Source organism: Belonocnema kinseyi, chromosome 8 (assembly GCF_010883055.1).
Source record: "Belonocnema kinseyi isolate 2016_QV_RU_SX_M_011 chromosome 8, B_treatae_v1, whole genome shotgun sequence".
Lineage (NCBI taxonomy): Eukaryota > Metazoa > Arthropoda > Insecta > Hymenoptera > Cynipidae > Belonocnema > Belonocnema kinseyi.
In genome coordinates, this window is record NC_046664.1 from 41197555 (window position 1) to 41223891 (window position 26337).

General features: G+C 32.2%; 1 protein-coding gene across 1 annotated transcript in view; it reads right to left on the reverse strand.

The window, feature by feature from the left end:
- The window catches only part of LOC117177913 (cubilin-like), a 61794-nt gene that overhangs the window by 22626 nt on the left and 12831 nt on the right, over positions 1 to 26337 (reverse strand). The window contains exons 15-38 of the mRNA XM_033369012.1: positions 26043 to 26268; positions 25640 to 25954; positions 24015 to 24181; positions 23587 to 23925; positions 22385 to 23271; positions 22035 to 22305; positions 21709 to 21954; positions 21117 to 21628; positions 20618 to 20816; positions 20162 to 20530; positions 19894 to 20084; positions 19666 to 19817; positions 19320 to 19508; positions 16840 to 17021; positions 16323 to 16541; positions 14746 to 14892; positions 14547 to 14619; positions 14368 to 14458; positions 13011 to 13170; positions 12661 to 12891; positions 9092 to 9180; positions 3687 to 3916; positions 3392 to 3592; positions 3170 to 3305 (exon numbers count right to left, since the gene is read on the reverse strand). Of these exons, the coding sequence (XP_033224903.1) occupies positions 3170 to 3305; positions 3392 to 3592; positions 3687 to 3916; positions 9092 to 9180; positions 12661 to 12891; positions 13011 to 13170; positions 14368 to 14458; positions 14547 to 14619; positions 14746 to 14892; positions 16323 to 16541; positions 16840 to 17021; positions 19320 to 19508; positions 19666 to 19817; positions 19894 to 20084; positions 20162 to 20530; positions 20618 to 20816; positions 21117 to 21628; positions 21709 to 21954; positions 22035 to 22305; positions 22385 to 23271; positions 23587 to 23925; positions 24015 to 24181; positions 25640 to 25954; positions 26043 to 26268 (5822 nt within the window). The remainder of the gene's footprint in view (positions 1 to 3169; positions 3306 to 3391; positions 3593 to 3686; positions 3917 to 9091; positions 9181 to 12660; positions 12892 to 13010; positions 13171 to 14367; positions 14459 to 14546; positions 14620 to 14745; positions 14893 to 16322; positions 16542 to 16839; positions 17022 to 19319; positions 19509 to 19665; positions 19818 to 19893; positions 20085 to 20161; positions 20531 to 20617; positions 20817 to 21116; positions 21629 to 21708; positions 21955 to 22034; positions 22306 to 22384; positions 23272 to 23586; positions 23926 to 24014; positions 24182 to 25639; positions 25955 to 26042; positions 26269 to 26337) is intronic.

Genomic DNA, 26337 nt, shown 5'->3' on the forward strand with positions numbered 1-26337 from the left:
GCGCGCAACCCAGGCATTTATATCGTCTCCTACCATATTCACACGGACACAGACGTGTCATAGCATTGGACCACGTCTCGTTTCAGATCTGGGATCACTGCCCGCAGGTCCAGTGAATAAACAACTGGTGACGGAGACCTGGATGTTGTTTCGTTACATATAAATAAGTTTGTTTCAATTAATGTGACTATAAATATCGAAGCTATAAATATAAACTATAAATAATTATAGTTTAAATGTATATTTTTGTGGTTAGAACATTAAAAAGTGCGCACGAACTAAACTAAAGATAATGCAACTTTGAGGTTAGAAATTTAATGTTTTTTTTGCATTTAGAAAACGTTGTTTAACCATAAAAAAATTAATTCGTGCTAGGTACTACTGCGTACTAGTTAATGTATATTTATAAATGTTTAAAAAATTTCCATTTTTACAACACTGTGATTTATATTTGTATTTACTAATTTAACCAAAAGCAACATAGTAAGGTATTGTATTACAAATGTTATGTGTCCTAAAAATCGCAGTTTTCTATTGTAGTCACTAGATAAGAGTTACCTATTTTTAAACGAAAAGTTGTATTTTTGTAAGGTTAAAAGAACTGATAGAAATGTTTTTAAAATACATATTGCAATAAAAAATTAGGAAAAGTTAACCTAGTTCTGTGTTCAATTTCTTTATTCCCACCTTTCTTTATATCTAAATGTCTTGCGGTTTTTATTGAAATAATATATTTAATGAATTTCGCAACGCTTTCTAATATTTTACATTATTTAATTGCTCATTTTGTAATGTACCTATGTAATTTTATACCTAAATCCTAATTCTAATTTGTAGTGATTATAGTGTTCATTCACTGGTGCTCTACTGTTCATTCATTGGCTCACAGTGTTCATTCACTGGTGTTTTCGTTAATTTTACACTATTTAATTATTTTTTATAAACTTTTTGGTGAAAACAAAATTTATTTATCGGATTATGAAATTTGAACCCTTAAGAATCTATTTTCAAAGTTTTGTAAGAATAATCAATTATTATAACGTGAAATGGACTAGTTGTAATCAGTGATTTCCTTAAGTGTTCATTCACTGGGTCACTCACCCTATAACATTTTTTGTTGAGAATGCATTTTCCATGATTAGTTTAATGAATTGGTTAAGAATTTAATTATTTGGTTGAAAAATCAACCATTTGTGCAAAAATTAATCCTTTTTGGTTTAAATTTAACTGTTTTGTAGAAAATTAGTATTTTTTGTTTAAAAAATTATTTTTCTTTGTTAAATAATCATCATTTTACTTGAATATTCATCATTTTGGTTGAAAACATATTTTTTTAATTTATCCTTTTTTGTTGAAAATCCAAAAATTTTTCTAAAACCTCATCTTTTTGGTTTAAAAATTCAATAATACGGTCGCAAATTGTTTTACTTTCTCGATTGTAAAGACTTTTGATTAAAAATCAGCTATTTTGTGGTTGAAAAATCAACCATTTGTTTAATATTTTGTTTTCTTTCTTGACTGAAAAATCTTTTCTCACTTAAAAAATTAACTATTTTGTAGAAAATATGTCTTCCTTGGATAAATGAAACAATTTGCTATCTGAAATTAAGATCATTATCGGCTTAAATATCAACTGTTACATTTTTCGTAAAAAATTCTTCTATCATGGTTGGAAACTTTATTAATTGATTGATAATTTAATTTTTTTTTAATTCAAAACTTTTTAAAAAATTGAACCTTTTTAGTTGAAATTCGATTGTTTCTTAAAAATTCTTCTTGTTTGTTCGAACACTTATTTCTCCTGTTTAAATATTTATTATTTCAGTGGAAAATGTAGTTATTTGGTTGAAAGTTTATTTATTTTGTTATCAATCAAATCTTTTCTCAAACCTCATCTTTTTTGTTTGAAAATTCTATGATTTGGTCTTAATTTGTTTTTTTATTCTTGACTGCAAATTCCTTTTTTATTAAAAAATCCACTGTTTTGTTTGAAAAAATTAATTTATAGGTTGAAAATCAGCAATTTAGTTGATATTTAGTTTGCTTTGTTGACTAAAAAGTATTGTTTACTTGAGAAAATGAACTATTTTGTTGAAATGTTGTCTTCATTGAATGAATTATTCTATTTACTATACAAAATTAAGAACTTTATCGGGTTTAATATCAAGTTATATTTTTCGTTTTGAATTAATCTTTCATGGTTGGAAATTTGAGTAATTTGTTGAGAATTTAATTCTTTTGTTGAAAAATCAACCATTTTTTGCACACAATCATCCTTTTTGGTTGAAATGTAACTGTTTTGTAGAAAATCAGCATTTTTTGTTTGGAAAATTCTTTTTCTTATTTAAAAATTCATTCTTTTTGTTGGAAGTACATCTTTTTGGTTAAAAATGTAAATAAATTTTTGAAAATTCCCCTTTTTGGTTGAAAATTCAATTTTTTTATATAAAAATCAACTATTTGCTTGAAAATGTACTTTTTTGTTGATAATTGATATTTTATAGTTAAAAATTAAACTGTTTTTCAGAACATTTCTCTTTCTGGTTTAAAAACTTAGGATTTGGTCGACAAAATCGGCTTTTAGCTGACAAGTTGTATTCTTATGGACGAATTAAACATTTTTATTTAGAATTAAAATTTTCTTCGGTTAAATATCAAATATTTACCTTTTTTATTGGAAATTCTTCTTTTTTGATTTCAAATTAAACTATTTGAACTTTTTGAACTAGTTTGTTATGAATTTATTTATTTTTTTGAAGATTCGTTATTTTAGTTTGGTATTCGTCGTTTTAGTAGAAACGTAAATAGATTGTTTGAAAGTTTATATTTTTTGTTTAAAATTCAACTTAAAAGAATTAAAAATTTAATTCAATATAGTACTAAAATTAAATTAATTTCAATATACAAAATTTGTTAATAACTCGTTAAAGAATTATTTGCAATTGGTATCATAAAAATAATGTTTTGAAGGCGTCTTATTTTCTACTGCCTTGCATTTCTGTTTATGATTCTTCAAAATGAATCGAAACCTTAAAAAAGGGGCGAAATGTATCAAAATGATCGATTTTAGATGTTTTAGGTGATTTTGGAAATTTAAGGTACAAAAAGGGGATTAGTAAAAATGGGACAGACTGTGATCTCCGCGATAAACACTACCATATAATTTTACCTGTATGTAGTCATTCTTGCAACCATCACTCAATTCTAAATTAAACCTATCCACAAATTCGAGTCGAATATGGTAACCCGGTTCAGCGAGAAGAGTCCATATGCATTCGGAGTTAGGAGAGTACACTAAAGGAAATCTAAAAATATAATATTGATTATTATTATTATTTGTTAAATTTTATTTTCTGGCGATGAAAGTGTTTAAGTCATTGAAAAAAGTTACTTGGGAGAACTGATTTCCCTTCTGGATCCACGATAAGGACTGCCACATTCATTACCAAATTGATCCAAAGTAAATTCAAAATCGTTTGGAGAGGCTTCAGCATAGTACTCGATCCAAAGTTTGTGGTTTGAACTTGTGATGTTTTGTGGTATTTTATTACCGCAAATTTTATCAAGCTGTGGTGAAGAAGATCCGCCATTTCTAAAGAAATTTTTGTGTACATTATTATTCAGAAGTTAATTGAGTATTTCTTCTGTGTTATAACTATTATCTATATTTTCGTAGTTAGTTTTACCTAACGATAATGTAATTTTTGTCACAACTTCCTAAATTTAGACTATTAAAATTCAAATTTATAATTTCCCCTTCGTCTGGGAATGCGACTTCCCAGGCACAATTTATCGGATATGGTAGGTGTTTTGGTGCTTGTATTGTATGGAATGGACCTTGCAATACTCCACCGCATGTTTGCCATTCGTAAGTTAGATTTAGACTCATTGGAGTTGCATCAGTTGAATTCAGTACCTACGGATTGTAATACAAATTTTAAGCAAGATTAAGTGAATAGATATAAAAAATGTTGATACAAATATTAAAATAGAATATTATTTATACCGTAATCAAAGAATAATATGGCTCACGGTCGGAAATCATACATGAAGCCTTATTCCAAAGGAAAGCTTTTGCTCTCTTAATCTGACTTTACTGTACTATATGTCCTAAGCATATTGTGTTTAAAATGTCCAGGCAGTATTATATAAGAATTCAATAGGCCATACAGTTTTAGAGAAAAAAGTTAAACACGTTAATCCACATTTACCCCTAAATGATCCATAATTACATCGGTTGACAGTTTGGAACTCTCGAGTTTTAAAACTTCCACAGTTTCAAAATCCTGAAGTCTGAAACTACCGAAGTTAAATTTCTGCAGTTCCAAACTGTAGTAGTTTAAAACTCAAACAGTTTAAGACTCCTACATTTTAAAACTTCCGCAGTATGAAACTACTTAGAACTACCTCCGGTCGGACTCGTGTCTTTCTCCTTGCAAGCGGATTGAGTAGTCGTGCTGTAGCACGTCTCCCTCTGGTTGTGTACCTGCTTCAACATCTGTTGTAGCCTGCTTCTTCCGTTTGCGCCTCTTTTGTTCCGTCCACTAGGAAGTTTCTCCAGTAAGCTGAACCTTCTTTTCAGGACGCAACGAGGAGCCTTCACCAGAAATAGGTGTGCCCTCTGCTGTCCTTTTATTGGTACGCTGCCCCTGGTCGAAGTGGGTGCAACTATCGATACCGAGGCTAAGTTCAGCAAGGCCTTGTCAGTGGATGTGGACGAAGGTGGACAGGTGCGGCAACTTCTCCCGAGAGCGAGGTAGGAATTCAGAGATCTGAACTCAGCAACCGACGATCAAGAGGTTAAGAATGCCATAGTAAAGGTCCTTAAGTCCGAAAAATTCGGGGATTTAAAAAAAAAATCTCTCGAGGCTAAGCCGCTGAGGAACCAGGATAGCGTTTATTGAGTACGATGAAACGATTGCCGAGAAATTTAAGAAGATAGGCCACATCCGGATTGGGTAAGTTAGCTGCCGTGTACGGCGCAAAAACGGCAGAAGGCCTGGTTGAGCAGACCATGGGTTTGATCAAGAAGTAATGCGACATGTTCATGCCTAAACGATCAAAACATCGTCAAAACAAATTTAACTACTGGTGGAACGATAAAATTGCCTATCTCCGCAAACAGGCACTGGCAAAGCGCAGGAAGGCCCAAAGTAAGAGGGGTCGCGCTGATATCTAGAATATGGAGATCATCGTGGGCGCACTCTTTCCACAACACCCGGAAAAAGTCTATGTTGCGATATCAGTGGTTGAGGCTGAGGTGCAGCTCTTTACTAACGAAGAACTGGTCGGCGCAGTCTTCTCCTTGGGCAAACGCAAGCTCCAGGTCCAGATAGTATAACAGCTGAAGCATTTAAATTAATGAGAATCAAATACCCTTTCGTTATGAGTGGATTGAGTGGAAGCTTCTAATGTGTCCCCTAAGGGTTTACATTTTTCTTACACCTTCTCTATTCTTTTACACACCCTCCACACACTTACTTGGTGGTGGAAGGGGGACCTACAGTTTAAGGTGGGTTCCGAACCACCAAGAGCAACAGCCTTAAGTACTTAGAGAAAACCTTTTTCTCTAGAGGTACCGCTCCCACGACTCTCCGGAAATGAACAACTCCCTTGCTAGGCTAGTGTTCATCGCATGGGCCACCGAGACTCTTCCAGAGTGCGAGGCGGGAATCGAACCCGCAAGCCGAAGGAGTGGGTCCAAAGCCTACGCTTTAGCCCCCACGACCATCGTCCCACTCCCTTTCGTTATGTTAAATATGTTTAATGCATGTTTTATGGTTGGCATCTTTCGGAGGGGATGGAAAATGCAGAGGTTGAATTGGCTTGACAAGTATAAGGGTCCGCCCAATACACCCTCATCATTCAGGCTTCTCTGCATACTGTACAACGCATGGAAGGTTGATGAGAAGCTTCTACGCATTCGTCTTCGGATTGACATTGAAGAACCAAGTTGGCTGTCGGAAAACCAGCATGGGTTTCGCACCAGTCGCTCGACCATCGAAGCGATTAGTCAGGTCATCAACAGTGACACAAAAGACATGGAAAGGTAACCACAGAACGAGGAACTCTTGTTTGTTTGTCACTCTCTCTATAAAGAACGCCTTCAACTCAGCGAGGTGGCTTGACTATTTTTTCACTCAACGTAGGGACATCAGAGAAGGAAAGTTACAGCTGGTGTGGCCCAGGCGTCTGTTCTTGGACCAGACCTCTGGAACTTCGTATACAACGGTGTACTAGAAATCGTACTGCCTGAGTGAGCTAAATTAATTGGATTCGCGGACGATCTTGCGGCCATGATACTGGCTAGGAATGCAAAGCAATCTAAAAGAAGAGTATCTCATGTTACCTATCTGGTTAATGACTGGTTTGTGAAGCATGAGCTCTCCCTAGTGGCTAGCAAGACGGAAGTGGTTGTCCTCACGAGGCAAAGGCACTATGGGGATATTATGAGGTTCAAGATCACAGGTGAAATTGTGGAGGCTGCCAAAGTCGTTCGATACCTTGGTGAAAAGTTGGACCAGAAGCTCACGCACTCGATACAAATCCAGTATGCAGCGGACAAAGCAAGCGCTACAGTGGCGAACCCCTCCAGGCTCATGCCTAACATCAGAAATCCTAGAGACAGTAAAATGAAAACACGGATAAGTGTGGCTTACTCGATATTCCTATACGGAGCGGGGAATTGGGCTGATGCGCTGGAAATTAAAAAGTACAGAAAAAGAATGGTCTCGGTACAACGCCGTTGCGCCATGCCAATAGCAAGTGCGTACCGCCCTGTTTCAGCTCATGCCGCAATGGTTGTGGCGGTAGTAATCCCCATTTTACTCCTCACCAAGGAGAGTAAAAGGACATTCAAGCGATGAAAAGTGGAAGAAGATCGTCCAGGAATCAGAGTACAGGAGAGAACCAGAGTCATAGAGGAATGGCAGCACTGCTGGAACATCGAAACTAGGGGCAGATTGGTAGCGCGTTTAATTGAAGAGGTGTCTCTGTGGTTCAGGAGGAAGTACGGTGAGTTGAATTTTCACCTGACTCAATTCCTCACGGAACACGGACACTTCAACGCCTATTTACATATGGGGAACAGGAAGGACAGTGAATTCTGTGATTACTATCCCATACAAGTGGATAGTGTAGAACATACTTTCTATGAATGCGATAGATGGGACAGCAAGAAGTATGCCTTGGAACGTGTCCTTGAGAATTTGTTCGACCCTGACAATTCTGTAGCGGTGATGTTGAGCAGCCAAGAAACTTGGGATGCAGCGGCATCATATGACAAATCTGCCCTACGACAAAAGAATGAAGAGGAACAAGTGAGGCTGAGCAGCGAACAGTAATGATGATACGCAAGTGAATTCCTAGCAGGGTCGAAGGCCGGCGAGCCCGAGAAGTGACATCTATCCCTTCTGCAGAAGACGACGCGTACCTCTGGAGGGAGGATCAACTGTTCATAGCTACATTCCCATCCAACCATGATGTCGAAGGCCGATGAGCCCGTAGTGGGGCATTGTCGTGCTACTGACGAGAATGCGGATATCATGCCTGGGATGAAATCCTGAAGAAGTCCAAGATGGCAAGAATGGAGGCGCTGAAGCACGGCGTATTGGCCTTATTTCCATGTTCCTAAAGTAATGCGACGGCGGATTCCAGGAACATGGGTTGTCAGGTAAGGGAGTTAAGGGTTTAGTGGGTAGGTGCCGTTTCGGCAAGTCCCACTCTCACCTTCGTTCCTCGCAGTTAAAATTTCTACTTTATATAAGTCTCACAGTTTCTAACTCCTGGAGATTTAAACTCTCGTAGTATGAAACTCCTGCAGTTATAAACTCCCGCACTTTGAAACTCCTGCAGTTTGAAACTCTCGCAGTTTGTAACTCTCGCAGCTTGTAACTCCTACAGTTTTCAACTCTTGCTTTTCATAACTCCCAAAGTCTTGAAGCTCCATTAGTTTAAAATTCTCGCAGTTATAAACTGCCGTAGTATAAAGCTCCATCAGTTGGAGATCCGTGCAGTTAAAAAATTTCGTAGCATGAAAGACCTTGAAGTTTAAAATACCCGCTCTTTGAAACGCCTGCAGTGTGAAAATCCCGCAGTTAGTAACTCCTGCAATGTAAAACTCCTAGAGTTTCAAACTCTTGCATTTTATGACTCCTACAGTTTCAAGCTCCCGTAGTCTGAAACTACCGAAGTTTCAAACACCCAAATTAAGCAATGTCTGCGGTTTGGAAATCCATCAATTTCAGACTCCTGCAGTTCTAAACTGCCGTAGTTAAAGACTCCATCAGTTCGAAACTCTTGCAGTTTAAGTCTGCCACAGTATGAAACTCCTATAGTTTGAAAATCTTGCATTTTCTAACTCCTGAAGTTTCATACTCTTGTATTTAAAAACTCCCACAGTTTCAAACTCCCATAGTCTGGAACTACCGAAGTTTGAAACTCCCGAATAAAAAATTTCTGCAGTTTGAAACTCCATCATTTTCAGATTCCTACTGTTTTAATTTGTCGCAGTTTAAAACTTCACCTGTTTGAGATTCATGCAGTTTAAAACTTCCGCAGTATGAAACTCCTGCACTTTAAAACTACCGCACTTCGAAACTCCTACAGTTTATAACTCCTGCAATTGTAAGCTGCCGCAGGTTAAAATTTCATCGATGTGAGACTTTTGCTTAAAATACCCGCAGTTTAATACTCCTGGAGTGGAAAACTCTCTCAATTAAAACTCCTGCAGTTTAAAACTCTCGCAGTTTGGAACTCCTCCAGTTTATGTAGCCGTAGTTAAAAAAAATTTCAGTTTCAGATACTTGCAGTTTAAAATTCCCGCGGTTTAAAACTACAATAGTTTAAAACACCTTAAGTTTAAAACTCCTGCAGCTTAAAACTTTTGAAGTTTAAAATTCCCCATTTTAAACGTTTTTGCAGTTTGAAAAATTCACAATTTAAAACTCCCATAGTTTGAAACTCCTGCAGTTTGAAACTTTTAAAGTTTCAAACTCGTGCAATTTAAAAATTTGGCAATTTAAAACTCGCAAAGTTCAATCTATGTAAAAAATTGCAAAAAATCGAGAAAAAAATTCACACCCTGACTAACCTTAACCATATTTAAGGTGGATGGACTTCGCACATACATAGGTTGAGTTGTAATATTGCCGCAAACAGTAGCAACAGTTCTATCTGGATCTGCAATAGCGGTCAAATTTTCAAAATTATATGCAATTTTTCTAATTAATTTGTTTATTTCGGGAAATGAGTTAAAACCACCCTTTCAATAACAACTAACTAATTTAGATAACCCCTGAGATCAATTTTTCAATATTCATAAGTTTTTGTACTAATTTATTTTTCGAAAAAAGTCTATACTCATTGATTTTGAAAAAAAGCATTCATCATATTTTTCTTTTTTTGATAAGAAAATTAACAAGCATTAGAAGTTCCCTTGTGGAAAAAGTATTCGAAAATCTTTTCTAATTTAGATGATATTTTTTGCAAATAAAGTTACTAAATTAATTTAAAACTAGGCTTCTGCTTCAGATAAGAAAAGAATGAGGAACCGAATTAATTCAAGCGAATTTATCTCAATGCAACGTCATTTTGATTTATTGTAGTTAATCGAATGGAACTCAACCAGACTAGAATGAATTCAAGTTAATTGAAAAGACTTCAGCAAAATTCTAATCAATTTAGAAAAAATCAATGTACATACATCGAATTAATTTAACAAAATTTCACTGCAATCAAACGAATTAGATTGAATTCTAGTGAATGCATCCAGATTTTAAGTAATTTAAATTAATTGTTGGATCATGAAATGAATACTGTTTCGATAAAAAGAAACTCGACGTGATGCGAGTTAATTTAAGGTTACTGAAATAAATTGCGCGGTATTCTAATAAATATCGAAGCGATTAAAATTAATTTTAATTAACTCAAATTATTTTCAAAATAATATAATGTAATTCAAACGAATTGAAGAAAATTCAGGGTAGACGAATTAATTTTAATTGTTCTACAAATACAAAAGGGACGTCCGATTACTTTCAATAAATTTCGAGGGAATTCAAGAAACTTCGAATGAATTTAATGTGCTAAAGGTAAATTCAATATATAATGAAAATTATTGCTTAAGGGCATGCTCTTCGTGACCACGTGACCAAACTAGTCCCCGGATATGAGCATTTTTTTGGTGTTCACTGTGTCCACACGGATTGAGATATCGTGTTTAAAATTTGACAGATTAAATAAAAAGCACTAAAGAACGTTTGTATACATCAATATGTTTGTAGTTTTAAAGAAAGTTTATTTATAAATTGATGAAATAGGATATTACCATTCGAGTTATAGCACTTTGCAGATAATTTTTGGTTTTATTGCACTTTGGATTTTTTGTTTCGCGTATATTGAGCACTGACACCAATTTTGGACTAAATCGTCTAAACCTTAACAAAAATTAATGTAAGCAATAAAATTTGTAAATTCGTTGCAAATCAACAAATAAGTATCTGCATATACGTAACCTATTATTATTTTTGGAGCATTTTCAGCGATTTCTAGCGGAGAGAAAAAGAAACTTTACACGTCGATAAAGTCAAGATCACGTGACTAAGTTCATTAATAAAATTTTGGTGTGGAGAATGAAATGATTTTCATTTTTTTTCCTCACTACGTCCACACGGATGGAGATATCGTATTTAGGATTTAGGAAATTATACCGAAAGGACGAAGGAACGTTTTTATATATCAAAATGTTTATAATTACGAAGAAAGTTTTCTAGTGAAATACTATAGGAGCAGGAAAAAAACTTTTAACGTCGATAATTTAGATGCCTCGATTTAAAAAAATCGAAAGTCCGTCCAAGTCCCATCTTGAGAAATGTTCATCTTCAGAAAATAATTAAAATTTTCTAATGGTTATATATTCTTGTTGATTTTTTGTACTGGCGTGAAACAATTCTAAGCTATATCAAACCAATAATAATAGTAATAAATAATAGTAATAGTAATAAAAAGAGTCAATTTGATCACATTTCTGGTGTTGCTATGTTTCCAATTTGAAATTTATCTTTTATTTTTAGGACCAAAAAAATGAAAATCATTGTACACAAAAATTTCATGAACGAACTTAGTCACGTGATCCCGACTTTATCGACGTTCAAAGTTTCTTTTTTTCTCCGCTAAAAATCGCTAAAAATGGTCCAAAAATAATGATAGGTTAAGTGTGTGCAGATACTCATTTGTTGATTTGCAACGAATGTGCAAATTTTATTGCTTACATTAATTTTTTTAAGGTTTAGACGATTTAGTCCAAAATTGGTGAAAATGCTCAATATACGCGAACCAACAAATCCGAAATGTATCAAACCAACAATTATCTGCAAAGTGCTATAACTCGAATGGTAATATCTTATTTCATCGACTTATAAATAAACTTTCTTTAAAACTATAAACATATTGAGGTATACAAAAGTTCTTTAGTGCTTTTTATTTAATCTGTCAAGGTTTAAACACGGTATCTCAACCCGTGTGGACACAGTGAACACCAAAAAAATGCACATAACCGGGGACTAGTTCGGTCACGTGGTCACGAAGAGCATGCCCTTAAAGCAATTACAAAAAATCCACATAAAATTGAAGGAATTAAATGCAATTCTTATGAATTATATCAAATTCAATGGTACTTTTCGTAAGGCGAATAAATTAAAGGAAATTCTAATGCATTCAAGGTAATTTTAATATATTAAATTGACACGAATTTGAGTGGACTTCACGAAATCCAAACAAATCAAAAATGAATTTAATTCAATGTTAGAAATAATTTAACACAGTTTAAATATATCCACGTGAATTCAAAATACGTCAAAGTCATTCAAATAAGGAAACATTGATTTGGACGAATTTGACGAAATGAATATGAATTTCAATGAATATTAATCCAAGAGAATTTATTGTAATTGAAACGATGTCAAGAAAATTCAAATGGATTGAAAGCAATTTGGAGTAATTCGAGGGATTTAAGTCCATTCTAATTAATTCAAATGAACTTGTAGGCGTTCTAGTAAATTTGAAGGAATCTATCCAAATTCTCATGAATCTGTTTGAATCCAAGGGTATTTAACGGAATTGGACTAAATTCAAACGAATTCAAATACATTTTGGAATGAGTTAATGTGAAGACACATTAATTCCAGATAATGGGGGAAATTTAAATCAATTGGACTGAATCTGACTGAATCCATGTGAATATACGGGAATTTGACTAATATTGAAAGAATTTATTTGTAATCATGTTGATTAAACATAAATCAAAAGGAATTAAACTGAAATCTAAGTACTCCACCAGAATGAAAATCAATTCATAAATGCAACTGAATTTGTGAGAATAAGACTTAATTCGAATTAATTTAACTGAATTAAAAATCATTCATATCAAATCAGCGTTTACAATTAATTCATTTAAATTCAAGACAAATTCAAGTAGATCAAAGTGAGTTCAACTGATATCAAGGTTTTCTAAAATTCAAATTTGAATTCGAAGCAATTTATATAACCTTTACCATATTTCAAACTATAAATTTTGAGAACAAACGGTTTTAAATCATGTGTATTGTGTACAATATTTTTTATTCATTACAAAAAAATGTCTTAAATTGGAAAATTACGTACCTGTGACTCTTACATACTGCTTGTAAAATAAGCAGCTTCTAGTACCTTGTCGTGACTCCCCAATAACTCCCATGACTCTTAAAGTCATTGTTAGACCTGTGTCATTCACTGATTGAAGAAGCCTCTCTGGAGGTTGAATCTTCCATTGGCAGAAGTAATCCGATTCATTAAATGGTCTATTATTCGGTATCAAAAGACTACCCTTAATGTCTCGAGCTAATCCACCACAAGCTGATTAAACAAAAATTATTCATTAAATATATCATTAAGTAAATTATGTGAGTGCATAATATTTTTATTCATAAATAAATTATTAATATGAATGTAACTCTGAAAATTAATTAACTTACGAGCTGGAGCAACTGCCCTATAGGTTGCTCTTAAACCTCGTTGCCCAGATTGAGCAAGGTGTGATACGACCATGGTATTAGAAGAACTTTCTATACGTGTCTCAGAATCACCCGGCTTTAGGAACTTTATCTTCGAAATGTGGTACATATCGTTAAAGAACTAAAACAATAATGAAAATAATGTTCTCATCTGTATCTGCTAGATGTTTTTCAATATTAAACAAAGCTCCCACAAATCAAAATCGGCACTGTCTATTTGATCAGCGTGTAGCTGCTTGCTCTATACCTATCTAATTTTCCCTCAAGCAGCTCAGGAACTGCCTAGCTGTGCCAGCCTTTTCCAGCGGGTTTCCTTTGTACTTAATAAGGAGTAAAATACGAAACATAAGCAATTTTTTTTAATTAGCAATTTAAAAATACTATATTCGAAACCTAATTTTTTTGCAATTCCGACAATATATAATTTGCATTAACAAGTTGAAAATTCAAATAAGTGCGCCGTTAAAAATGTCTGCTTCTTGAAATAATGAGAAATGTAGCAAATTAGAATAAATGTAGAAAAACTCAATTACAAATTATACAACTTTCAGTTGCAATTAATTAATATTCTATAATACATTATAAAAAAATGCCACTATTGTCTCGTCATTGTTCGCTAATGCCGCTATTTCTTCACTTTTTCTGGAAAAATATTTTCGAACTTCTTCATTTATTCATTCTAAATTCACTTATTCTTTCTTTTCTACGATTCTGATTGTACGGCAGTTTTGACTTTTTAAAAGAAAATCTATTAATATTGTACTATATTGATTTGTAATGCTTATTGGTTGATTATTTCAATGTTGAAAACGCTCAAATTCGATTAATAAAATATCAATAATTTCATAGATATTTCAATCGTACTGTTTCGTTTAACTTTCAAATGTTCCAAATGTCCCAAATTGTCGACATATTTTAAGAAATTGAAAACCCCTTTTAAATTTTAATTGGGCTACATTGAAAAAGTTTTTGGATACAGGGAAGTTTGATGGGAATTTTGTGTATGTTGAAAAAGACAGGAAACATTAATTATTTATTAATAACCAAAATTTCCTATTCAAATGTTTTCTGTTAAACTGTTAACTGTTAAATGTCAGCTGTTAAGATAGTTAAAATTAAAAATCCTGTCCAGTTAATAAAAACTTCAAATTGAAAGGATCCGAATTTGAAAATATAATAATTTGATTAAAAATCTCGCACAGCTGCATGAGGGGAAACTGAACAATGGATGTAGAGGAAACAGGTAGACTGCGAGCAAATGGGTATCGCCCAATAAAATATAATTTTCAGTAACCTAATTATATTATTCATTTTTTACCTTGACAGGATATCTGTCTTCGGATTCCAAATCTAAAACGTTCACAACTACTTGAAAACCTTCAGGTACCGTAATTCTCCAAACGCAATACCTAATAACATAATTAACCAATTTTATAACATAAAAAGTAAATTTATTCAATCTATCATTTTCATTCTAAAATGTATCTGAAAGTTTACCTTCTCATATTTCCAGTAGGATATCCTGTAGTTTTAAATTCGCCAGTCATACCTGTTAGAACACCACCACATTCTGCAATAAGATAAGTAAAGGATGATAAGTAGATATGTCGAAAATTTCTCAGCGATTTAAATTTGTTTCTCAACTAAGTTTTTCCAACTCTTTCTTAAAATTAATTATTTTACTTTATATACATACTTTCGTAACTTATAGAGTAATTCAAACTAAATCCTCTATACCAGGTAAATTCCTTATCATCAGTGATAAATAGGACAACTGCTTCATTTGCAAGAGTTTTTATTACATCGGGTTTGGTCCAACCACAGTATGTACCAACTTCCGTTACTGTAAAGAAAATTAAATTATATTATTCTATCACAAAATTTATCTCATTCTTCATATTATTTCTTTATCAAGATTTCAAAGGATTTTTTGAAAATGACTAAAATGGCGTCCATTTAAAATAATAAAAAAAAAGTGAATTTTCTAAAAAAGACCAACTTTGATTTTTTCTTGATGTTTTTAGATTCATAGTAATATGAGGGAGACATTCTGTGCGTTTCGTTCTCGCTGAATTACCCCTACATATAGAAAAATTTGTTTTTCTTTTATAATATAAAATATTGAAAAATTTCGAAAATATAATTACCGAGCTAGAAAATTTCAAATAACCGGAAAAAATAAAACTACCGAAAGTATTTTGTAATGAAATTGAAATATTGCAAAAGTAAAAATTAATAAAACTATAAAAATTCAGATATTGTGAACTGTCGAAACTTTGGAAACAAATTTTTAAAAATCCTGAATTTCTAACTTTTTGAAATTATTAAATCCTTTAAATTAATAAATTACCGAAATTTCTCATTAACAAATTTCAAGTACCTGAAAATTTCGAAAAGAAATATTTAAATTTAATTCCTTTTATATCTGCTAGAATAATATTTTATTTATATCGTGCATAGGGTAGAGTGGGGTTAAAAATGTCAGGGGGGAAAAGTGCCGCATGCGATGAAACAAAAAAAAATTTTTATGGCGGGATCAAAAGTGGCCACAGTTTATTTTTCCATAACACTGAGTCTAAATAAAATTATTAATTTCCTTAATTTTTGACATAAAAACATATTTAAGACATAAAGTTCTACATTTTATAATATGTGACACGTTTTCCCCGCGCCATTTTTAACCCCACTCTACCCTACTGTATGCTGCATAGGTTTTAATTTAAAAGAAGTCTTATCATTTTTAACTATGAGCATGTACACATAAACAACACATATTTCAATTTCATTAATAAACATTTTCAGTAGTTCTCTTTGAATAATTTAAATAGTTCGAAAATTTTAATTTTTTGTAAATGTTCTATTTTGGTAATCATTGATTATATTTTCCTTATTTTACAAAATTCCAAATTTTCTTTTTTTAACAAAATTATGTCATCTGATAGTGAACTTCGGGAAACTATGATAATTTCGAGAAAATTAAGTTAAAATAAAATTTTTATTTGTTCTGATCTGTTTGGTTTAATTTTAATTACTTATTAGTTTTATCTGTCCTGTTTCATTTGCTTGAGTGAAGCAAGAAGTAAAATTAATTGAAGCAGAACAGAAAAAATCCAAATTTCATCAATTTTTCATTTTAAAATCTAAAAGATCTAATATTTTTCGATTTTATAACATTTTTCAATATTTCAATCCCACACGATTACATAATATCAACTTGGTCAGGCTGCACGATTTCATATGAATTCGGTCTGTTAAATAATTAATCCAAATTACCAGAAGTGTTATCGGGTAACTTCTCACTGATAACCAAATGATCGGTTTGTTCACAGTTCCTTAAACTAGGTAAGTGAAGATCTTGGAACTGTATTTTTAGTGAGTAACTAGGCGGTCCTATGATCCACCATGCACAGTGCTGATTTTTCGGATAATTATTTGGATAATTTGGTGACCTTATTATGCCACGTGTACCTCTCATTATTCCACCACATATTGCTGAAATAATAGAATTAAAAGTATTAAATTTAAATTTAACGATACAACTTCACATAATTAATATAAAAAAGAGCGAATGTTTTATAGTTTACTTTTTTGTCAGAGATTATAATAAGTTAAACGCAACTGAAACACAGCAGACAATAAGAAGTTCATTGTGCCTATGAGCTAAAAAGGAGAACCTTAGGTTCACTTCACAGGCATCAGAAAAGATTGTCAGCATCTTAAATTTGCATTGATGATAGGATTAAGTTAAATCAACATTCATAAAAATTTTATCCTAGAATGTGAGAATTACCGTCAGTTGTTACGATCGCCTTGAAACCGTTCTTTTGATCCGATACATCGGAATAAAAACGCACATGCAATGCGTTATCTGTTGAAGTCATAGTGCTAGGAGCAACATCTGAACAATATCTTCCCAATAATTTTGAAGATTCTGTTCCACCATCTCGAATTTCTACGTATTCTTTTTCACAGCTGTTAAAAATGTTATTGTGGATAAATAAATGATTATGATTGTATCTAATTCGAGGGACCACAAGATAATTTAAATATTGAACAGGATTTGATAGGATTATCAAGCAGGGTACAACGTTTCATATAAATTGAAAGATTTAACAAAATTTCAAAATAGACTTCAAAAGATTCCAAATTTGTTAAATATTTTCAAGGTGTTTTCAAAGAATTTTAGAGGTATGTTGAGAAATTTATAGAAAGTTTAAAGCTGTTTGAAGTACTTTCTATGTTTTCAAAGAATTAAAAAAATTTTTAACGATTAAAAAAGGATTTGTAACCTATTTCCGGGGTTTTGAATGATTTCAAGTAATTTCTCAATAGCTCCATATGTTTCAAGTAATATCAAAAATATTTTTAAATATTTTTGACAAATTCAAAATATTTTAGGTTGTTTCATAAGATTTCAACTACTATATGTAATTTCATAAGCTTTCCAAGAATTTCACAGTCCGAGGTTTCAAAGAAGCTCCATATATTTTGAGAAACTTTACGGTATTTAATTGAATATGAAAAATTTTAAAGAAACTTAAGAAATTTTAAGGGTTTTTAATGGATTTTAAAATATTTTAAAAGATTTCAAGGAATTTTAAAGGATTTCGAATAATTTTAAGGGATTTCTGTCGAAATTAAAAGGTTTTAAGTTTTACCAAAAATGTTAAAGGAATTTAACAGGCATCTCCAATTTTTTTTAACATTTGAAACACTTTAATTATATTTTGAAAGATTTTGAGGATATTTCGAAATAACTTAAAAGACCTATTGACACAACAAATTTCAAAATATTTTAAGTGTTTTCAAAATATTCCAAATATGTTTAAAAACATTAAAACATTCAAAAGTTATAAGGGATTCACACGGAATCCATTCATTTTTGTTTAGTTTTTTCATTAATTAACCAATTTTTAAATATGAAATTTAAAAAATACTTCGCATGAAAAAATGTTTAATTAGGTAAAGTTTGTAAAAGGGACAATATTTCAAATTAATTGAAAAAAAATTCTAAATAAAAGCGTTTAAAATTGAATAATTTCAAATTGAATGCATTCGAATTGAAAAATGGACAAAAAAGAACTAAAATTGGTCAGTTTGCAATTGAAAAATAAAAAAATGTTTCCAAGTCAACGTTTCTGAAATCCTAGAATTTCAATTTGTTATTTAATACAATAAAAATTGTAATTCATAATTGAAAAAATGTCTATCAAAACCTTGAAATTTAAACGAATCCGAACTACATTCAGAGGTGAAAAAAAAATGTTTGTGACCTAGAATTGTGATATTAAAATTTTGTTATGCGCACCCTTTAAAATTTTAATTATTTTCAGTACATTTTAATCAATAAAGGTTCAAAAAAATAATTGTTAATTATACTTTTCAACATTACATTATTTTTATTTTTATTGCAAAATTAATACTTTTAAAAGGGAAAAATTAAAAATTTACCGAAGATAATATTTAACTTTCTAAACTGTTATCGTTTAATTTTTTATACTTCGTTTGGATTTATTCTTCATTCTAAAAATTTTTCAATCAAATATATGTTAATTGTAAATGATTCATTTTTAATAATCGTCATCTCAGATTTGGATAATTTGGAGACATATTAGATTGAACATTGAAACAAAATAGAATAATAATACAAAAAAAAGATTACTATATAAGATTCCAATGCTTGACATAGTGCCATTTGTTCAAGTTTAATTTCAAAACTGCAATATTTTGAAACATTTTCAAAGAGGAAGTAATTAAATTTTCAATGCCTAGTTTTAAAGTCTTATCATTTTTTAAATTTGAATTTGAGAAATGATTTTTTCATTTTTGCATTGCTTTGAGTTTATGGTGACTTAATTTATTTGAAACTGTATTTCAAAGAATTTCAGAGACCAGACATTTTTTTACTTTTAAAATTGGAACCAAACAATTTAGAGTATTTAAATGTACAAATTTTTTATTTAAAGTTAGCAAGGCCTCTCATATGAAATTTTGCAAACTTTAAAGATTAAATAGTGAAATGATCATTAAGCTTTGGATATTTGAATTTGAAACAACAAAATTCAAAAATTTGGAATTCGAAACCTCTAAAAATTAAGAATTTCAATGCACATATTTTCGAATTCAAGCTTTCGAAGTAAAAAAACGTTATTTTCTAGGCCTTAAATGCTCAAATGTTGCATAATTTATAAAATGAGATAAAAGTATCAAAGTGTAAAACCTACAATATCATTTTCCGGCGTATTGTAAAAATTTGGATTGGAGCCTTACCTAAAACTTTCAGTCAAATCGAACGTCTCGATAAAGTGAATTGACAATCGTTTCCCTGCGGGAGCCATAAAAGTCCAAACACATTCACTATAAGGTGGTGGAACATTTGGATAATTCGGTGTTGAAAAATCTTCTGAATCATCTTCATTCGTTAAAATGAACTTGCCTCCACATTCCATGCCAACTTCCCTACAATGCATTGAAATTAAGTATAAGAGAAATTCTCATTTAATGTATTCTCTAATATCTGATCAAATTAAACAAGATCCTTAGTTAGAAGGACAAAGCTTGGAAAATATAACAAAATTAACTGTCAATTTGTCGTAAAAATAATCATTTTTCTCACCTGTAAGATAATTTAAAACTCACTGATGAATCTGCCCAAACTGACTTAACATAGAGGCGATTTCCTGTGGTGCGCAATGAAGCTGAAGTATTATCACCACAGTATTTTCCTTCACCAAGAAGAGGAGAAGACGCAGATCCTCCATTCTTCAACTATACAAAAATGTACTCTTTAAAGCATAGCTTTTATGGTATTATTGAAAATTCAAGTAAGAAGCGAGATACAAACCAAAATGAAGTTACGATTGCAAATTTTAGGGTCTTTATTTTTAAGTTTCATTTCAATGAATTTGACTTCTATCATTCTTCCAGGCCTGACAGTAACATTCCATTCACACTGATGGAGGGTTAATCCGAAGAAGGTTGTGGAATTGTTGAATTCCAAGATTCCATTAGGTCCTTCCAATTGACCTCCGCACTCTACATAAAATAATTTATTTGAAAAATAAAGAATAAGTATATTTTACAACAGCTAAATTTGATCGTCTATAAAATACCTCGAGCGACAACAGCTTGAAACCCTGTTCCGTTTACACCAAAATCAGATACAAATTTAACAGTCATTTCGTTGGTACCAGGTATTGACGTTAAAGTGCTGTTTGACAAACATTCCCTTTTCAATAAAGTCCCAGATTCAGAGTTCATAGCGTCTCCTGTGTAAACAGCAACATAATCCATCATGCAATCAGAATTCTCTTCCAGATCCATGATTCGAAATAAAAATACAAGATGGGTCCCTGGAGGTGACGTTAATAACCAATTGCACTCCAAATTGGGTTCATATCCATTTGGAAATCCAGGTGAAGTAATTACATAAGTTGCATTTTCTGGATCCCTCAAAGATACAAGTTGATTGCATTCTTCCACTAAACAAAATTATAGTAGTTTCACACATAATTCTATCAAGTATCACTGATTTTTCATAATTCCAAAAACAAAATATATTTCGTTACACTTTGTTACAGTATTCCCTTCTTCGATAGTGGATATTGGAATTTGGTGCCATCTTAAATGGAACCAATTACCCCCAGAATATCGATTTGATGACAGTTTTATGTAGACAATGTTACTAGTTGACTCAATTGGATCCGGTAATGTCATACCACATCCCATGAATAAAAGTGGAGCTTCAGCATCATACCCATCATACACCTAGTAAATAATTAAGTTTCATAATTTAATTTAATTAATCCAGTTCTTAGACCTTAGATCTATAATGGAATCAAATTGAACTCTATTATTCATACTAAAGAAACAAGAAAACATTGACAAGCTTTATTCTTTTTGCTCTAACAAATTTAGCGCCATCTATCGAAAAATGTACGAATCCACTGTCAGGGATTCCCCGGCTCTCAGGGAACCCCCGAAAGTGCTTCTACAACGTCCGCGCTCCCAATAAATATAGCAATTCCAGTTGATTCGTGCAAAAAATAATGCAATGCAATTACGTACAGAGAATTTTTCGAAACAATCAGGAGGGGTACTATCAAGCGAAAAGTCAATGAATTCGATCTTAATTATCCAACCAAATTCAACGGTAATGCGCCAAGAAAATTCATCTGCCAATTTACATGGCAACGGATACAATGGCGATGCAATTTCTCCAACTGGTCCATTAAGATCACTGCCATGGATAAGAGCATAATTTGCTCTAAAACCAGAGGCAGTACCGACCCCATTGCTCCTAAATTTAATCCAAAGTGTTTTCATAGAAGTAATTGTTTCTGGTTTCTCAGAGCAAAATACACCCAGCAAATTTCCAATTCCACTTTCTTCACGAACTTCCAAATAATCTTCATTGCAATGTTGGCTAGATTCAAGATAGAATTCCTCAAAGCTCAAGAATATTCCATTTCCAGGAGACACGTATATTTCCCACACGCACTCGGCATTCATAGGATAACTTTCAGGATAGTTAGGTGATGTCAGTGTTCCACTCAATGCAGTGTAATTTCCTCCACAAGCTGAAAAAATCATTTTTTTACTTGAAAAGACGGTTGATTCTATAAATGATTATTTAACCCTGAATACTCTGCAAACGAACCTGTGTTTAAACGAGAATAATAAGCGATAAATGAATTATCTTCATTGAATTCATTAGCAACTAAATTCACCGTTAAAGCATTCCCGTGGCTAGTTATTGGTGGTGGAACATTATTCGAGCACCAAGTACCCAAAGATGGTCCGTCAATAGAACTACCATCGTGAACTTGAACGAACTGACCATTTTCACAATCACTATCAGTTCCTGCGAAATCCATGTGTGTAAATGTCAAAGTTACGTGTTCATCTACAAATGACAAGAAACAAGAAATGATTAATTATGGTGCACAAATATCCTCCAGCTGGATTGTTTATTCTTCAATTTACCTGGATCATCAGATATGAGAATCCAACTGCAGTTAGAAGCTTCTTCTCGCATAAATAATGTAGAAGATGTACTCAAAATACCTTGATCTTTAACTCTTATCGTGGCACCACATGCTCTTTTATATTCAGCCTTAAAACCTTTAGCAGACAGATAACTGTCGCTTCTCATTACCACCAACAATTGATTACTGGTTGAAATCAAGGCAGGTGGTATTTTATTGTGGCAAAAAGTACCAAGTAACGGAGAATCCCTTGTTGTTCCATCGAATACCTGAAATTTACCTCAAACTTAGAAAAAATACATACCGATTGCACAAAAAAGAATTTTACCAATACAAACTTGTACTAACTTTAACATAGTCATCTGAACAATTCTTTGTGTTTTCGATATCAAAGTTGGTAAAAGTCAAATTAACAACATGATCTTGGTCGACGGTTAGAAGCCATTCGCAGTTCTGATTATGTGGATAATTTTGTGGATAATTAGGTGAGTGAATTTCCCCTGATTGAGCACTAAACTGGCCTCCACATCGCGATTCGACACTTTCGTATTTAGCTGAGAATCCATGATCAGCATAGAGTGCATCTGAAGTAAATCTAACAAACATCTTATTTCCAGAACTAGTGTACACCACAGGCTTATCTGAGTGGCACAGTTCACCTAATTTAGGAGCCTTATCATTTACACCACTGAAGATCTCGATCTTATCGTAATAACAATTGGAAGATTTCTCTGTATTCACATGATCGAAAGTTAATTGAACGCTGTGTACGAAGTCAACTTCAATTACCCACTCGCAAACAATATTTACGGGGTACCCATTGGGATATCCTGGAGAAGAAAACGAGTCTTGCGGTTTTGTTAGATGATCAACACAGCCATGCACAACCCATTCAAGTCGGAATCCTTTGTGAGATACGAACATGTCAGTAATGAAAGTTATAAAAATCTGGTGCTCATTCGAGGTAATTTTCGGTGGGAGTTCTTCCGTGTCACAAAATTTGCCAAGTTTATTTGTAGGGGTGCCTTCTGAACCTTCCTCAATTTCTAAATAGTCATTGTCACAAATACTTGGTGATGTTCCACCTTCAAGTTCAAAGTGAGAAAAAGTAACGTTGACCTTGTTACCAATTGGTGCTTCTATCATCCATGTGCAATTTGTTGACTGGTCGTATTTCTGCGGGAAGTTTGGTGATTCGATTACTCCTTGAATTCCGTGAAGGACATTATGACAATCTGTAAAATTACAAAGGAGACAAGAAGATAAACGACAAGCGGCTGAATAAATTGACTTTTAATCGAAGACACAACGATTTTAAAATATTTCAAAGCATTTTAAAAGGGATTGCAAAGGAAACTTAAAAGGAATTCAACAGATTTTAAGGTACATCCAACTCTGGGATTAGCCTGTGTCGCGGGTGGCCCGCAAGTAGCCTTGTTCCTAAATCGAGGGAATCAAAACGTATAAGTAATAATATTAATAATTAAGCAAATCTTTAGCACAAAATCGATGATACTTTTAGAGTATTTTTTAAATAAATATTAACCTACCTGTAGTGTATTTAATATGAAAACCTCGATAATGATTTGAAGGATCACTTCTGAAGCGAACTGTTACTAAATTGCTTTCAAATGTAATAATACTTGGGTGCACGTTTCCACAATATCGATTAATATTCTGGCGATTACCCTCATTTCCATCAGCAACTTCAAGATAATCAAATCTGCAGGTTGTATGGGGTTCTAACTCAAGATCTATAAATAAAAATTTTACAACACTTCCGGCTGCTACTATAATGTTCCAAGTACAGGAAGCACTTTTTCCATAAGGCTCTGGATAATTTGGTGAAATAATATCACCAGTTGCAGCTGTCAAACTACCTCCGCATCCTGAAGTATCAGAAACAAAAAAATAGATATCTTACATTTGAAATGAAAGTGTTAATAATTCGTGTTGTTATTAATGAACATGTACTTGCCAATTGTCAAAAGATCCCATTCAATTTCAAACCCTTTTTCAGATTCAGTCGTATCAGAGACGAACTTTATATACATTTGATGACTGAAACTTTTGATCGTGTTTGGAATACTATCCATATCACCACAGTATTTACCTTGTAAAGGTGAATTACTACTGCCCCCATTTCTGAAATCAATTATAAATAATGTGCTGTAAAAATCATCGAGAAAACGAAACAAGTGAAACGAAAATATAATTTTCTAAAAAAATCATTTTTTCATAGGATAAAACCATTTTTGCTTGCATAATTTATTAACAAAAACGATTCAGAGATAAATTAATGGCTGTTTCTACACGCATGCGTACTATCCACACTCGTAATTATAGACTTCTCAAACATTTTTTATGTAAATGATCCCGCACAAATGAATTTATTGCAAGAAATTTTGTATTTATATACTTTATGAAAAGTAGAACTTCATAATTTTAATAGTGATAATATGAGAAAAAACAGACACGTAACAGGGTATAGTCTGAAATCATAACGGGTGCAGTGAAATATTAACTTTGTTTTCTAAGCAAAACTTTTTTCGGTCCAGATATTGTATTATTGAATTGAAAACTCCCCTTTTTAGGTAAAAGAATCATATTTTCGGGTTGAAAATTCAACTATTTTGTATAAAATTAGTCTTTTTCACTCGAAGATTCAGATATTTTGGTTATAAATTAACTTTTTTTATTGAAAATTCATGTTTCGAGGTTAAAAATTCATCTATTTGGTTTACAATTTACCTCTCTTGTTATGAATTTTTCTTTTTTTGATTTAAGAATTCATCTTCTTTGATAAAAAATTTATCTTTTCTGACTGATAATTCCAATAATTGTAATTTCTGTCTTGAAAAGTGAAAACTTTTTTTTAAATTAACTTTTTCATAAAAAATTAATATTTTTGTGTTTATAATTAACTGTTTGATAGATAATCTCATTTTTAGCGTAAAAATTTAACAATTTGCTTGAAATACTGTTTTTTTCTTGACCAAAAAATGTTTATTGGTTGAATATTTAACTATTTTGGCAGAAATTTTATCTTTTTCGTATACAATTGCAACTTTTGCCTTGAGAAATAATCTGTTTTGGTTAAGGCCTCAACTACACTACTAAATAAAATGGTATATACGCCTGTTTTCATCAGTATTTGAAGTGCCCTAATCTTATAATATTACCATGAAATTTTTTCTTCATAATTGAACGAAAGCTCATAAAATTTTGCGTCTAATAATGTCATGTTAAAGGAAAAATGTCAATTTAGTAAAACGATATTGCCAAAAAGGACAAATTTCGATGTTTTCGAAAAACTAAAATAAATTTAGACCCACAGGTCAAAATTTGCGCAAAAAGTATCAAAATCATGCGGTGAGTACAATCATTATTTGACATTTTGAAGACGTTTAAAAGAAGCTGTTGCAATGTATTTTACTAATTGTAGAAATTAAAATTTTTAAAAATCGATTTATCAGTTGAAATCTTAAGTGCTGATCTCATCACTTGTATTTTTAGAAGTTCAGATTTAGTGATAAGATTTATATCAATTGCTTTCTTTAAATAATAATAACAATATAATAATAGATTTTTATAATTTTTTACCTAATTTCTAGGTAATCATACAAACAGGATTTTTTTTCAAGTTGAAAATCAAGAACTCGAAGAATCACTTGATGTTTATTAGGAGCTTCAATCACCCACTCACAGGTCACAGATCTTGGATAATTTTCGGGATAATTAGGAGATCTTATTACTCCAGTCATAGCGTACAAATGACCACCACAGGATTTGGAATAATCCACAAAAGTGTAATGAGCACTGAATCCTTGATAACCTAAATTATAATCGGATCTAAAAGTCAAAGTCAAATCTTGACCTTGAGACATCATAGTTGGTGGTTGGGTATTACTGCAAAACCTGAAATACATCAAATCAAATTGTTTAATAGCATTAATTTAGGTCTCTTTGATGAGCCATTTGAATTATAATCATCAAAGTTTCTCACTTTCCCATCGACTTAGACGGCGAGTCTTCGTAGCTGTCAAAAATTTCCACATAATCATTTCTGCACTTGAAATCATGCTCAAGATTAAATAAAGTCCAAGAAAGTTGTACAATATGTCCTTTTGGTGCGTGAATCAGCCAGGTGCAGTTTAAGTTATTTTTGTAATCTTGACCATCTAACGGATATTGGATAACTCCTTCCAGTGCGGTGTGTATTCCACCACATTCTACCACAAACATCATTATAAAAATCCAAAAAATTATTGCAATAGAACATAGAAAACCAACATAAAAAG